Here is a 15,803-nt window from a genome sequence, read left to right as displayed (position 1 = left end):
AAAGCCTCTGGTAGGGACATTGCCAAACTACTTCCAAGCATCACCTCAAAGATCTGCCTTGCTACCACATTTCAGAGCTCTACCCTGTTCACAGTAGTCACTGAGCCTTTGCAATAAAAACTCCTAATGCCCATATGTGGCAGGCATTTGCTGTTTACATAGCCATTAGCCAATCTTTCCAGAAGATTTCTTTCTTGCATGCCATTTTCTTACTCGGGTTACAAGTGCAAAAAAAAGAGGCCTGTAGTAATATGTTTTAACAGGCAAAAACTCAAACATGAAGTCACAGCCACAATTTTTTTCAGATGTGCTTTTCTACATAGTCTTAGGGCAACAGAAAAAAGCAATATTTTTTTTTCAGGTTTCATGGTAAGATTTAGCTTAAAAGATCTTTTCTTCAGGCTGATATCTACATTGAAAGCAAGATTTAATCAAGAATTACATTGCTTAATACTGCTTTGCAGAGCTTTGATTGATTGATTCAGCCTTCCCTTAGTCATATGACAAATGAATCGAATAAAGGATGAATAGTCTCCCTATTGGGTCTCTCCATGCTCTGTGGTGTTCATGGCAGCCTTAGCAAAACCGCTTTTTAAGATCAGTCTAAAAAAACAGGTCAGAGCCCATCACAAACCATTGTATCAAAGAAATATGTAAATCTTTCCTTGTTCCATATTCTCCTTAGCCTCCCACTACAATTATAAAATTACAGAGTATTAATAGAAACTAAATAAAGCGCTCTGAAAAGACGAATTCCAAAGATGCAAAATTCAAATGCCAAATAGAGAGCATATAATTAGGTTCTTAAATAATTCTTATCACATTTCATGCTAATATTAGCACTTCCAAAAAACAATAGAAAACTGCAATATTCCCAGTGACGCTCCACTGAAACAGCATAGTGAGGCACGGAATTTTTGGTGAATTCTTATATTTTGATGTTATGCACAAATAACATTTATCTCCAGTTACAATAGTTAAAATCATTTTGCACTCCACACAGAATTCGTAATATTTATGTGGTGATACAGAGAAAAAATTGTAGGTTTTTTTTCTGAACCAATGCAATAGCAAAAAAGAGGCTTTTCCACTTAGATTTTTCAGAGAGCACAAATTAGCACAAACTTTTACTTAATTGGGCTCTTCGAGTAAGTATGCAGCAATGAGCATTAGTCTCTCCTCATTGCTTTTTAAAACCTTTATGTCTATCCAGGTCCCATAGCCTTACAGATTTTAATGGCCTTAATGAAGAAAAAGAGCATTGTTATTCAATTTGACTCAAGCAGATCTCCATTCAGAATGACAATGTCGCCATTCACAATGCTATTGTTAGAATTGTGTCATCCTTTCCTTTCTATTTTAAATCTTGTTTTTCAGGAGTTTTTAACTTGCTGGCAATTTTTCTTCCTTGAATCTCAGGCTTAGGAAATAAAGTTGGTCAGTTGGTTGGTCAGTCTGTCTGTCTATCTGTCTGTCTATTATCTACACATATAATCTACATTCCTGCAGTACACAACGCTGACTGACAGAATCATCCATTTGGTGTGTTATTTGGAATATCATTTTATATAGCTCAAAATCACTGTTGTTCTAAAAAGTGGGGTTTGGCAAATGATTTACCCACCATACAGTCAAATTAATTTGGATTTCCTGATGATAAAGGAATATTCGCAGAACCGAGGTTTAAATATTTGCTCCTTATGGCTTGTGGTTCTTTGCATGTACTAAATCTCAAAGATCTTTCTCACCCAGAATGGGTATATAACAAGGTATCAAAAACTGAGCGGACATTTTTTCTTTTGCTTTACTATCTTATAAAATATAAAGCAATTTTACCACATTCAGGAGCATATTCTGTACTGGAGACTATTACATACCAGAGCAAGTTCATGAAAATCAAGTTTACATTTTGTACAACTGCAAATGTACAAAGGCCCAAATCCTCATAATTCAGATTACCAGGTTACATCAAGGAAGGCAAAGGGAATACAGGTCCCATCTTTTTTGCTAAGTGAAAAAAAAAATAAAAGCCGTTGCATTTCCAGAGGAAATGTAGGATCAGCGGATCCCTAAACTATGCAGTATCATTTCTCAGAGATCATCTTGGCCATTACTCAATTCCTTTTGAAGACGGTCTTGCAGGCAGCCCCAGAAGACTGATGCTTTGGTGCACCATGTCCACAAGGTCTGTGCACCATCTTCATAGACATAAATATTCCATCTTCTTCTTTTCATATTAGAACTGCTTTGGCCTCAGAGACAGGGGATCTTCTGTGATTGTGGATGCCTGATCGCCATCCTTGAAGAATGTCAGCACATCTACAATGCAGCTCAGCTCTCACGCCTTCTACATCCTACATTCCCACAGGATTTTCTTCAGCTAACCCAAACAGATCAGCTGCCTTGCATGTGGTTAGAATGTGATGAACTTTTCTGTTTCATTAAACTGATCATTACACTGTTGCTCCTACATATTAATGGTGCTGGAAGAGATTTAAATCTCCTTTGTTTCCATGTAACCCTAAAATGGATTTTCTACTTTCTAAGTGGGCTGTGATCCAAATCAGGAATTGACCATAACCTGGAGTTAGATGCTGTCTCAGCATGATATCAAATATTCACTTTGGCTTACACAGTTTGCAATAACATACACCAAGAACTAGCTGGAGCAGGAATGCAAGTCGCATATTAACTGAGCATCCTCAGCAGTGCTTCTTAGAGAACAAATTATTATATCTAGAAGAAAATATTGCTTTCTAAATGCTGGACCAATTGCTGGGAAAAACTGGGAGCTGAGAGGAACAGATGGTTCTCTCTCAGGCCAGGGAAGACTGAAGGGAGACAGTAGGATTCAGAGCAAGTGGAAGAAACCTAATATCTGAACTCTCCTTCCCTCGTCTTCCTCTCCTCCCCCTCTTCTCTCAGGAGAACTGACTAATGCTCGTTTGGAATAACTAGTATACTGCAGAAGTCACCAAAAGAGTACCAGAGTCCAGTGAGAAAGCTTTCAGCCCATGAGAATTGCACTCAGGGAGCCACACTTGATCCACCCAAAATGCTCAGTAAATGAAAATGGGTTTCTGGAAGAAAAGAATTACTTACTGGTTTAGCCTTAGATCCTTGCTCTGGAGCTGACATCAGAGGTCAGATTAGATACAGACTTCTGTATCCTCCTTCATTTAAGAGTTGCCTATAACGGAGATTTAAATAATCTCTTCTTCCCTGAAAATTATTTTTAATATCAGATAACCACTATATCAGCTGTTTTACAAAATAACGTTTCTACAGACATAGTTGTACCAACTACATATATCTATGAAGGTGGCTGACTTGATTTTCTAATCAGGAAGTTTTTTAAACATGATTTCTTCCTCTAAAAGGTGATCAGTTTAAGATCACCATTGCAGAAGTGAAAGTTTCCCATTTACTAGCTGGCAGTATAGTCAGAATATGCTTTGAGCTGACTAGATGTATTATCACCTGTCAGCTATTTAGAGCTCCTATTAAGTTAGAAGATAGACCCGCACTGAGTTGGGGAAAACTACATCTGCTTCCAGACATCAAACTGACATTTCCTGGAAAGAAAACGCCCCACCTGTTCACTATAGTCTTTGGAGCTGCCAATAGGGCAAGCAGACATTATTTTCAGGATAACCAACTGAAAACAGATTAGCGAATATTAAAACTCCAGTACGTTACTTGGGAGTGGAAGCATTTGTATTAAATATGGCACCTGCTGGAGACTATTCAAGAGAACAAATCAGATACAGGAATAAGGCCAGTAACAATGACTCTGGGGGGAAAAATGCCCTGAAATGAATGGATTCCCATTTTCCTAGTACCTTGACTAGAAACTGTCTTCTCATTGATGCCTAGCACTTTCTTATATCGTGGCCAATTTTTTATTGATCTATGAGTCTATTAATCCCAGAGCCTGGTTTTATGGGATGTAGCAATGAAAAATAACTGCAGGTATGCAGCTTCTTATGTCTCTGTGGATAATTTCTCATACTCACCAACCAGTATTAAGATGTAATCAGGAACTCAAACAATCAGATCACTAAAACCATTGGTTTGAATTTCTTAATTTGAATTATATCTTCTGAAATGTCTTTCCTGCTAATGAAGGAAGGAGTTTGCTAAGCAACAGATTCAGCATTTCTTCTTGTGATTGAAACCCTGAGAGCAGTTATAAATACATGGAAGTGGAATGCCTGGGCCATAGAAGATATTCAGCAATTTGATTCCTGTTATATTCAAAATTTCCATTGGCATCAAGGGAAATAGCTGTAAGCAATGTTTTGCCTACAGTACCCAAAGCAAATGCAAGCAGGAATTTTAGCAGGATTACAAAACATGTAGTGTATATTGATTTCAAAGACAGGCAATTTATTCACTAAGTATTTTGAATATTTTTAAACAATTTAATTTTTAAACATTACAGAAAAACAACATAAATGCATGTATGAAAACTAGTACATTAAATAGTTAGAGCAGGCAAAAAGAATATAAATAGATGTGTGGTAATAAGTTATATTAAATATATTTCAAGAGCCAAGAAAGTAGGATTTAAAGAATTTCTATTTTCATAAAATATAACTTACTTTTAGGGTTTTAGAAATCAATCTATGGATTGATGTGGATTTCACATTCTAAGGACTGCAAACATGAATCACAGATTAGACAGTACCAAAGTTCTGGACTGTACACATGAAGCTACATTTGTGTTTGCTTAATTGAAAAAGAATTTTTAAAGCAAAAGGCCTCTCTAGTACAATCATCTTCCCTCCCCCCAAGCCTTGTTTTTCTTAAAATTATCAGGAAGATACTAAGCTATCTCCAGATATCTATATGGTGGTAATTGTGATGTCAAAAAACAATTGTTATTTTGAAACCCTATCTTGCTTACAGCTTCACCGTTCTGAGTAACCTGTTCTTTGTAAAGTTGCGATTTTGGTTTCTAAGGGATCTGATTTCAGGGTCACACTTGTATCATTCCCAATAGAATTTTGAAACACAGCTCTTCTTTCTGTGGAATTCCAAAGTTTTTAAGTTATTAAAACTGTATGTCTTTGTATATTTGCTGTAGATGTAATACAGTGCAGCAATTTCATTGAGGTAATTACGGTCCTCTGAAGTCAAGGCTTTGTTGCAACCACTAAAGTAAAACCTGAATGCCTTTTAGAATTTGCTCAGAATTTTCTTCTGCTGTCTACTCTGAACTGAGAAAAATGTTAGCAAATCAGTTGATTTACTGATTGCATATCTATGCCAGTAACCACAAGAGCTGAAATTTAAATTTTCCTTTTGTATATAATGTTTTAATATAGTGACTAAAGGTGTTCTTACTCTACAGTTCTTCATAAAGAACTGCATGCATTTTACTATTTTATGAAATCCTTATTCAAGGGACCTCTCAAAAGGTAGGCAATAACTATAACAAAACCCACGTATTTTGCTAGTATGTCTAATGAATGGACTAGTAGTGTTGTTAGTAAATGTGATAATTTCATTATATTTCCTCTTCAGGACATGAATTTAATTCAATATTCTTGTAACTAAAGGCAGATTTTTTTTAGATTAAATTAACTTTCCAGCATTCTGGTTAATTTGCAAGCAAAAATGATTTTCACTCCTTTTTTTTATAGCACAGATTTCTGCATGTAACGGTTGGGACACAAATTACCTCCAGAGTATTTGCAGAGTAGGACAAATATTTCTTGTTCTACCATGAATTCATCAACAATGTTTCTCAGAACTTTAAATCCCTAATTCAAGGGCAAAATTCCAGCTATATTCATACTGGAATTCTCTATGACTTTTTTGTAACATCCTTACAGACCTTTAAGACACCTTGATTTTATAAACTCTCTAACAAAGGCTGACTTGACTCTGGATTTCAGTTAGGATTCATGTTCTTGGCCCACTAGGTTGATAAGTAATTCCATTAAATAATGTAATTGCAAATAAAAAAAATAAACCTCTTTATGATATTATTTGATTATCATTCCTTAGAAAGGATTATACCTTGCTTCATGATAAGCAGCAAATGACAATCCAGTAATAAACAGCAGTTAAGAAAAGAACATACAAATATTTTTGGCTGTTATCTTTGATATTTTTAAAATTTGTCTTGGTTCACAATGAAATAATGATACTTCAGTTAAGCAGTACTTCAAAAAAGTGACAGCTTGATTAAAAATTTTCTATTTTGTATTGAAGGGTTTGAAATTTGTATTTCAAATACATTGAAAGAGATTTTTAAACAAAAAAGTATCACTGAAGAATACTGACATCTTTCACTCAGAGGATGCCGAAAAACTGATGCCAACTACGTCAGTCAAACATAAAAACATTTTAAAAATCAGTAGCTGCACTCTCCTTAAACAATTTGATGTGATAAAATAAATAATAATTAGATATGTATAAGTTTCATATGTTATATATTTATACATAAATGCATGTATGTACGTACATAGATATACAATTCTTTATTTCTCATTATTAAAGTGTTTTGGAAAGTTTGTTCTTAGCAGATGCATTACGTTATGGTTTTTTTCAAAAATTGAAAAAGAAATGCTACACTAATACTAGCCCTCACAAGTTGCAATGAGTTATGTTTTACATTTAAAAAATATCAGTTTAGTCTAGTAGATGTAGAACAGTTTAGAAATTATCCTAAATCTGCATTTCTAGGGTTCTAGATAATCCTAGAACACTTCAAAATGGTTCAGGCTTCACACTGCTAATACACGCCTCGAATAATTTGAGTACTTAGTGGTATTTTTCCATAAATTTACCTTGGGCATGTCTCTGCATCTTTTGAGCAAACTTTCAGATGAACAGGCTTGAGTAATGCATAGCCTATTTGAAAGTCAATATGAAGTCTTCATGCTCCATTACTTGTGTTTCAGTGAGCTCAGTTAATCAAATCAGGAAACAGAAATAAAACTGTGAGATTTAATTGACTAGTCACAAACATGCATACAGGTCAGATTTCAAACTCCGACTTTGCAATGTGATGGATGAAATTTTAGAAAACTGTAGCCACTCCAAGAACCTCTTAAGCACAAAGTGAGACAAGGGTTGACTTTTCTTAAATTATGGGATATATTTAATAGCCAAATTATTACCAACTCAAGTGCCACATTCACAGAATCATATGAAAATAGGACTAGAAGAGATGTGACATCTCCCTTTTGCCTTGTTCTAAAAAGATTTCAAACACTGTTTTCACTTTTTATGAAATAAAATTCTTCCTTTCTGAGCAGTCAAGCTGTCATTTCCAAAGTTTTAAAAGGAATTTTAGGCTGAATTTTACTTCAGATTCCTTTGATATCCAACACAGCTCAGGAAGCTAAGGTGTGCTCTAATGTGAAATGCCCCATAGTAAAAAAACCACAATTCTCACCTTAAGTGAGGCACTAGGATGTCACTGCATTTTCTACAACTTCTGCAAACACTCATGTTGATGTGGAGCTTTTCTGTCCTGCCGCATACCCTGCAAACATTTAGAAAATAAAGGCCTCACAGTAGAGAGCTTGAGCTTTCATTTGTGAGTCCAAATGCTGCATTCCAATATGAGACAGCTTTACAATCCCCCAAACTATAGCAAGCCATACTGCCAGACTAAGACAGAGGAAGAAGTAGCCTTGCAAAAATGCAAAGGAAAAAAACGTAAACATACAGTCAATATAGCTATCCTAGCCCACTGGGCATATATTGTTGGTCACAGCATGGATCTGACACTGTGGGGTATATTTACAGCATGGGGTATGGAGAACTACACACACAAACAATCGTGAGAACAGTATATTTTTTCTTATGTGAAATGCATTGAAAATTGACCCTGTTGGGATGTAAATGGGGAATTGGATTGTTGTGGAAATTCTACTGGTTTCTGTGTTTTTAAGTGTTGAATTTTCTTTTTAAGTGATCAAAAGTGTCTTTGAGTCACAACAGTCAAAGATGGCAAAGACCACATATTGCTCTAATTCTGGTCTTCACGACATCTTGCAGAGATTAATGCTTGAAAGATATTATTAGAACTTTTTGTTCCTTTATCCCAAACTGACACCATATGAAAAGCTTGCCTTGATAGCTCTTCAATATCTTCTCTTTATTTTCGAAGCTATACCATGTAAATTAAACTGGTAAAATCACATCAAAGCTAAAAGAAAGAGCTAATATGCACCACAGACAGACTTTTAAACACCTGCCATATCCTCTCTTGCTCAGGTAGTAGAATAATCCCTCTACCCCTTGAAGTATGAGTGCTTCAGCCTTCCATTTTACATTGCTTCCTCTCTGCTTCTTTCTTTCCCCAAGGAATTGCTAAGTCCATATTTACAAAGCTTCTTCTCACATACATGATAAGACTGAATGATATTACAATTCTCCTAATCACAGGACACGGTATATTCAGGGCCTTCTTATCACAGTTTAGTCTAGCAGCGAAAGGAAATGTCGATGGAATTGCATCTCTTCTGAATATCACCAGGAAACCATCCCTGGCAGAGATTCTTTACACCTGTGAGATAGCTAGTGATGAGTAAACAGACTGCTGTGGACATCCACCAGCATATCATAAGGGACTGATCTACATCACCACTGAACACTTCCATTGACTTCTAGAGGCTCTGGTAGTAAACAGTGGGTTTCTGAATTAGTTTCTCAAGGAAAGACTTCTCTTCAAAACCCTTTTGCAACCTTACTTCTCCATTTGAATTAACCACACTAAGCCCATTGCTGTATTACCAATATTGATAATTTCAAGGTATATATATATATCTCCAGCAAGCACAACAACGTTAAGTTTTTGTGGTATTGCTTCTTTGTTGCAGTAAATCATTGAAAAAAAGTCTTATTTTACAGCAAAATAACCCAGACCATGTCCTGGTTCCATAGAGGAACAAGACTTTTGTAAAAGATAAAGTAAAAAACTGTGTCCTTCCTTTAACTATCGAAGGGAAATATTGTACCACAAGCCTAACAGAGAAAAGCTGACTCTATGTTATCATTGATAGTGTAATACAGCTTAGTATTTATTTCAAAGTGCTCACACAGCAAAATAAAAGGATTGATCAATCACCCATGCCTTTATTTAAATAAGGAAACCATGCTTTCTTTCACCTAAAAGCACTTCAGAAAAGTGAATTTTAAATACTGTCCCATTTTCAAATATTGACACTGGGATATATGGAAAGTTGAAATGCTTGCAAAACTTACCACAGTGAAAAAATTCAATGTGAATTAAACGTTGATGTCCTGACTCTTTAACCAGTAAAGCAATATGAATACAAGACCTGGCAAATAAATTGAGTAGGAAGATGCATTTTCATATAGTCATTTTTCCAAGGGGAAATTAATATTATCTTCCATTTTCCAGTTAAAAAATACAGTGAAGATTACTCATCCATAAAAGAGATGTTAGCACACTGGTAATATAGGAGCAATAATAGTTGATATAAATGCAGAAGTGTTATGAAAACATGCCTTGTATATCAATGATATGAAAAAAAACTATTGTTTTTCAGAAAGTTTCAAAGCTTAATTCCTGCTTATTTAAGCACATGTACAATTTTTATACTTAGATTAGAAGTTAATGGTACACTGCACCAGAATCCGTAATTTACATATATGGTATTAATATATGCTATGGGAACTTCCACTTCTGAATTAAATACAATCACTGTTGAAGGATTATTTATCTTGGCTTAGATCTTTACCAAATAGTAAAAGCCCTGCCTACAGATGAGCTGGTAAGTGGGTGTTCACTGCTTCACAGTTACCCGCTCAAAGCTCAATGCATCTCAGAAGCCACAAAAACAGACACAGTAAGCAAAAAGGGGGTGTATGAATCTTGTAGTCTTTATGAGTATTAATGGTGGAACACAAAATAAATTTCCAGGGCTATCCAGAGCTAAAGTGCTTATTGGAAGAGGAGTCTCTGAGCTACAGAAAGTCCTCCTTCAATAGACTAATGTCTTTTCAAGGCAACTACTGCATCTCTCTTGTCAACCAGTTTAATAACTGCTGTAACTCAAGAAGATGCAATACTCTGGTCACTGAGCAAAAAAGTTTGAAAGCCCTGCAGAGGTAGATCTTACCATATACATCATAATCTCATTTGAAAATCTATTTTTGTCTCCTCCACTGTTCTTGTCTAAATTATAATCAAGATCTGACAGACCGATACGCTACCAAAGATCGGAATAAGCATTTTAAATGAAAAGTCATTACCTAGAATATTGACTAGCATGAGAGCATTTAAATACTTCAAGTCTTGGCAGACTTCAGTAATCTCACAAAAATGGCACCTGTCTTCACGTGTTGTATACCAGCCTTGCTGCATTAAAATCAATGAATTTATGGCTATTTCCAGGAGACAGGGATCTGGCCCAAAGAAAGTATAATTCAGCATATCATAGTACCAGTTCAAGCACAGTTAAAGACAGTGATAATGGCACATCAAAAACAGGGAAAAGCTTTTGTATGTTTGCCTTAAAAGTGCCTTTTATGTCTGCAGGCAAAAAAAAAAAAAATCCTTTTACGTTTCATTTTCAATCAGAGGCTTACAGCTGTTAGAATCATGAATTATTACTTATGAAAAGATAGTAATGAAAAATTAGTTTAAAAACAGATCCTGCAACTTAAAGTTCGAGTGAGACAGAAAGTTATTTTTTGAATAATAATTTCTTCAGCACAGCAGCTGTCACAAGGACACTTGTGAAAAGTGACAGGAGAAGGAGACTATCTTGTTAACACATCAAGGATGAGCACAACTGTCTTAACTTTAATCCCGTGCTCTTTTCATCTGAATGCAGCACAAGAACACTAAAAGTTCTCCGGACAAGGGATGGCTCCCACTCTCCTCTGCCACTTATTCCTTCTTTCCAGCAATCTTCTGATTTATATACACATTTGAAAAATAATCTATGCTTGCAGAGATGGATGTTTGTCTTTCATTGTCCCTAAATTCCATGTTTTTGTGCAACCTACGGAGTGCTGTCTTTGGGCCAGCATCCTAGAAACAGGTTTAGAACCTAAAAGAACTGCAGGAAATTCCCATGAAGGTGTGAACCGACAAGATTTTGGCCTTGAGTTTCTAACATACAGCTTGGCCATTACATGTCAAAGGGGAAATGGTATAACAAGTGTAAATCGTGGACCATTTCCCATACAGACCTTAGTCTGACACTTGACTCCAAGCTTGTTACAAGCTTCTTATTCTGACATTAAGGAACCAAAAACCCAGCCTGCTACACACTTCATAGTTTTGTGGAGGTTTTTAATTTATTTTTTCGTTTTATTTTCAACTCTCTCCTGCTCACACAATCCCTGACTGCAGTAATTGTCCCTTTCTCTGTGGAATCATGCCCTGACACACGCTAAATGTATCAGCTTAGACTCTGTAGTAGCACTATACCCTCAATGCTAGCACAACCCAGAGAGGCAGCCTTCTCTCCTCCATCCTTTTCACTTCCCCTCTTCAGCACACACACTGAGGATTCTTTGTGCACATCCAAATTCATTTGCATGTAAATGTGGAGTTCCTCTGCCTACGATTCTGAGGCAAAAGTGGCAGAAAAACAGCTCTGCCCCTGGATTTGAACCTTCAAAGAGACGACAACTGAAAATGCCCTTCTTAATATTAACACACATAGAAAAAACGTTACCAGTTACGTGTGATGCTCATTGCTGAATTAGTAGGTTTTGTGTTGGAAACTACCAAAAACTAAGGACTTTATCTCATCCTATGGAAAGCCAATAGGCAAACTAACTCAATTTTGGAAAGCATACATCAGTTCTTCGGTGGCAGGGGTGGTCGTGGTGGTAAATTTGTTTGTGGAGATGTATATACCACATATACAGGTTCTAATAGATGATGTGGAAGGTGCAACACCTTTGTGCCCTTCGTTACATTAATATCCTTCTGTGGGGTTGAAATTTTTACCTAATTTCTTGGATCCATCTTTTCGATCCATGAGAGTGTGCACCCATGGTAGTGGCACTGTAATTAGGTTCTTCACTTTTGCACCAAGAGGAGGAAATAATGTGAAAGCCATTTCAATTGTTTGATGCTTTTTGATGCTTCTTACAGCAGCAGTGGAACCTGAAGAAGACGAAAAAATATATAATGACCAATATCTTTCCTCTACTATATATAAAAATGCAATTGACATTCACAGTAATAAGCTGTACGGATAGATTTCCTTTTATTACTTAACTGAAACACATTAGGATGGAACTGTGATCTTCTGCAAGTTAAAAGGTTGAGATGTATGTAGGCTTATAAGCTGTGGAGCTGCTGGATGTGATTAAAAAACAGGACAAGGGTTTCCAGTTTGGAAAGATTTAATTGATTACTGTTCTAATACTTCAGCTAGTTCAATATGCAGATGTGTTCTATAATGACACTCACTAAATAATACGTTTCAATCTTTTCCGAGTCCAGCAATAGGCATGACTAAAATTTTCAAAGGCATTCAGAACTTAATGGGAGATGAATATGTAATTATTCTCCAGCCCCTCTGAAAATCTCAAGCTTGATTCTTACTGTTTATTGATCACAAACTGTAGCACACCTGAAGTTAGACCATTAAATTAAATGGTTAAATGAAGTATTTGTTAACAGTACCCTATTAAAAAACAGAAGGAGCTAAAATTTCAAGTAAGAAACTGTTCTCACCATGCTTTATACACTGATCTTCAACAGCAGCTGATCATAACTTATTTTTTAAAATGGAACAACTCTGACATGAAAAAGGAGTCCATAAAGGACTCTGATCCTGTAATGTACCTCATGCATGTCCTTCTACTGCACTCAGGAAGCGTGAGTCCTCATGAGACCAAGGAGCTTTGGCACTCACACATGGAGGGCTCACTTCCTTGGAAGCTCTAGCCTTGTTCCTGACTGCAGGATCAGTTAAAGCAATGTAAATTTCTGGATGTGACCTTTCTGTAGCAACAATCAGAATGACCTCTCCAGAAGCGTGTCGGGGATGGGCATGGGGTGGGAGCAGTTTTCCTTTCTGATTAACATCCAGCTGCAACCTGTGCCCAGGATGCTGATACTGACGCTCAGGGTAAGAAGACCTGTCGCATCCTTTAGCAAAGGAAAATGAGCCAAACGCCTTATAGCACTGCATTGCTGGCAGTCTTGGTCTTTAACCACTTGGGCTATATCTGAACCTACGCCTGGAGGTGAAAGAATCTAAGGTCAGTTCAGCTCTGAACTTCCAATGTTTTGTTGTTACAGTTCAACAAAACCACTTTGTGTTACATTCGTTTCTGTATAAAATAAAGTGATTGTCACACCTTTTTGTCATACCATTTTTATTTAACAGGTTTTTTTCTATACCCATTAGTTAAAAAAGTTATAACAAGGCAAATCATTTATCAAAATGAAAAATGCTGTACTCCTTGAGCAAGGAAAGGGGAGTCTAAATAGAATGTCCCTGCTCTTAAATTAATGGAACCATCTTACATTTAATATTTTCTCTTAAGTAGTTATGTAAGCACTCCAAGATCATTAATGAAGAAGTACAGAATCACAATTTACAGCTGAAGGGCAAAACTGTTAAAAAAGTGTTTCAGAATCATGTCGTCGAGTGATACAGTCTAGGAAAATAAATGTAAGGATCATTGATCTCCGATATCATAATTAAATGTACAAAACACATGACAAGGAGAAAGGACAACAAAGTTCATTTAAACTTGACTTGGAACCTAAGATGCAGAACTAATCAAGCAGATGTACTAGAGAAGAGTCAGGTTTATAAACAAGAAGCGCTTTCATTTTAATAAAAATAATTTTAAAAATAGATATTTGCCACTATTCCAATTTTAAATAAGAGTAATGGTTAATAGCTATTTATAAAGACAATTCATTTGTGTGCAACATCTCCAAATGTACCATTCACCACTTCATCTGCTGGTATTGTGATACGTTACATTTCTGTCCCCTAGAATCACTGCAGCAGTTCAGTTGTCCTTTGTAAATTCAGCTCTCACTTGCCATCCAGACACTAAAACACACATTCCTAGCCTTCTTCCTAAAAAAATCTGGTAGAACAGACTTGCCCAGGCTCTCTTAAGTAATGCAATAACTGATCTTTTAATATATAATACATTTATTGCAACAAAAGAAAATTCGCAGAAATCAGATGGAATTCATCCCAGCGAGCTAATGGAACTTGCAGAAATAGTGTTGGACCCACTGGCTATTATTCTCCAGAAGTAATGGAGAACAGCCAAGGTCCCAGAACTGGGAAATGACAAACCATATTACGTATTTTGAAGATAATATAAAATAAAAACAGGCAACCCACCAGAGGAATTACAAAACAGAGAATTCAAATTCAAATTGCCAAGTTAGCGAGCAAAGCAGTTAGTTTGCAACCTGCTACAAAGGCATGCTGGGTGATAAACAATAGAAATAGGAATTGGCAAAGACAAAGCATGTCTATGATATAAATATTATTGGCCTCCTGCTCAGTGCTATTTCTCCTATTCAACCCCTTAGTACAATTAGGCTGCCTTAAGACACTTTCACATGCACCAGCAAGTACAATAGTCACCTTTATCAGACTTCAGGAGGAACAATCTACTGGTCTAATTCCTTATTGCTCCCCTGCACTTTGGCAGAAAAACTTTATTTTGGTAATGTCCCTTTATACCATTCAAACATTTTACAACATTAGACCATGTTGCATTTGTCAAATACTAGGCTTTAAATTGCATGTTGATTACACTAAAAAGACTTACAACATATAACAGAAGATGGAACACAGATCTATCACACTCGTATGGGAATATTCCTATCTAGGATAAGGTCCACAATCTCATCAGTTACAAAAACAGTTTAGGAACCAATTGCCAGGTTTTGATTTGCAGTGGTTTAGGAAGGTCATTTCCCTGCCAGTTACAAAAAGCTTCTCATGTTGAAAATCAAACAATAAAAATAGAATCCTCTTTGTTCCCACAGGACATGGGAACTAGAAACCAGCAAACACAGAAACACTTAGAACAGCCAGGTTTATCAGGAAACACACAAAAAATGATTCCCTGTTCATTTTAGCCCTAAAGTACTTGGATAAATGATGAGTTCATCTTTTCCAGAATACATCACAAAGTTCCAGAAAATAAATCATTTTCTCCACTTTAACAAACATATATATATCTCTTTCAAAAAATCCATCAGTTGAACTGTCTTCATTTTTAAAGCTTCTTTACATGAGCATACATGCCTTTTTATGAACAGTGAGACAAACCATTTTACTTTTGCTTCTTCATTACCCATAGCCTGTTTTCTGGCATATCATAGCTTCCTGTATATTCCAGAAGTAAATTCTATATGTAGGCACTCAGTCTAGACTAGGGACTCACATCCTAACTCTTGCTGTTCTAATATATATAACGGAAAAAAGCATATAGGGAGTTCCTTTTGCAAACTGACAGAGGAAAAAAAATTCTTGTGTGTCTAAAAGCAAGTGAGGCAGATCATCACAGCCATAAGCAAGGTCACAAAACAAAGGGAACACAGATACCTTACTAAGCTATTAAGAAGTGCAAATTCAACTAGGCAGACTTACGTTGCTGCTAACTTAACATCTTTTACCCCATTCCAGAAGCAGTGAGTGAGTGAGTGGTGTCCCTCCAAGGACTAGAGCAATTGCTCTGTAATTCTATAAAATATAAATACTTTCTACTACTGGAATGAGGTCTGTATCACCTGACCGTAAAAGTCACAGCAGCATCTTTTACCTGCATTATTTCTCACTGCTCTTCAGAAGTTCTCT

General features: G+C 36.2%; 1 protein-coding gene across 1 annotated transcript in view; it reads right to left on the bottom strand.

The window, feature by feature from the left end:
- The window catches only part of IQCM (IQ motif containing M), a 160,767-nt gene that overhangs the window by 12,342 nt on the left and 132,622 nt on the right, over nt 1-15,803 (bottom strand). Inside the window, 1 exon segment of the mRNA XM_075040170.1 lies at nt 11,957-12,115. Coding sequence (XP_074896271.1) covers nt 11,957-12,115 — 159 coding nt within the window.

Source organism: Buteo buteo, chromosome 1 (assembly GCF_964188355.1).
Source record: "Buteo buteo chromosome 1, bButBut1.hap1.1, whole genome shotgun sequence".
In the NCBI taxonomy this organism is placed as follows: domain Eukaryota; kingdom Metazoa; phylum Chordata; class Aves; order Accipitriformes; family Accipitridae; genus Buteo; species Buteo buteo.
This window is presented reverse-complemented; position numbering and strand designations above follow the sequence as displayed.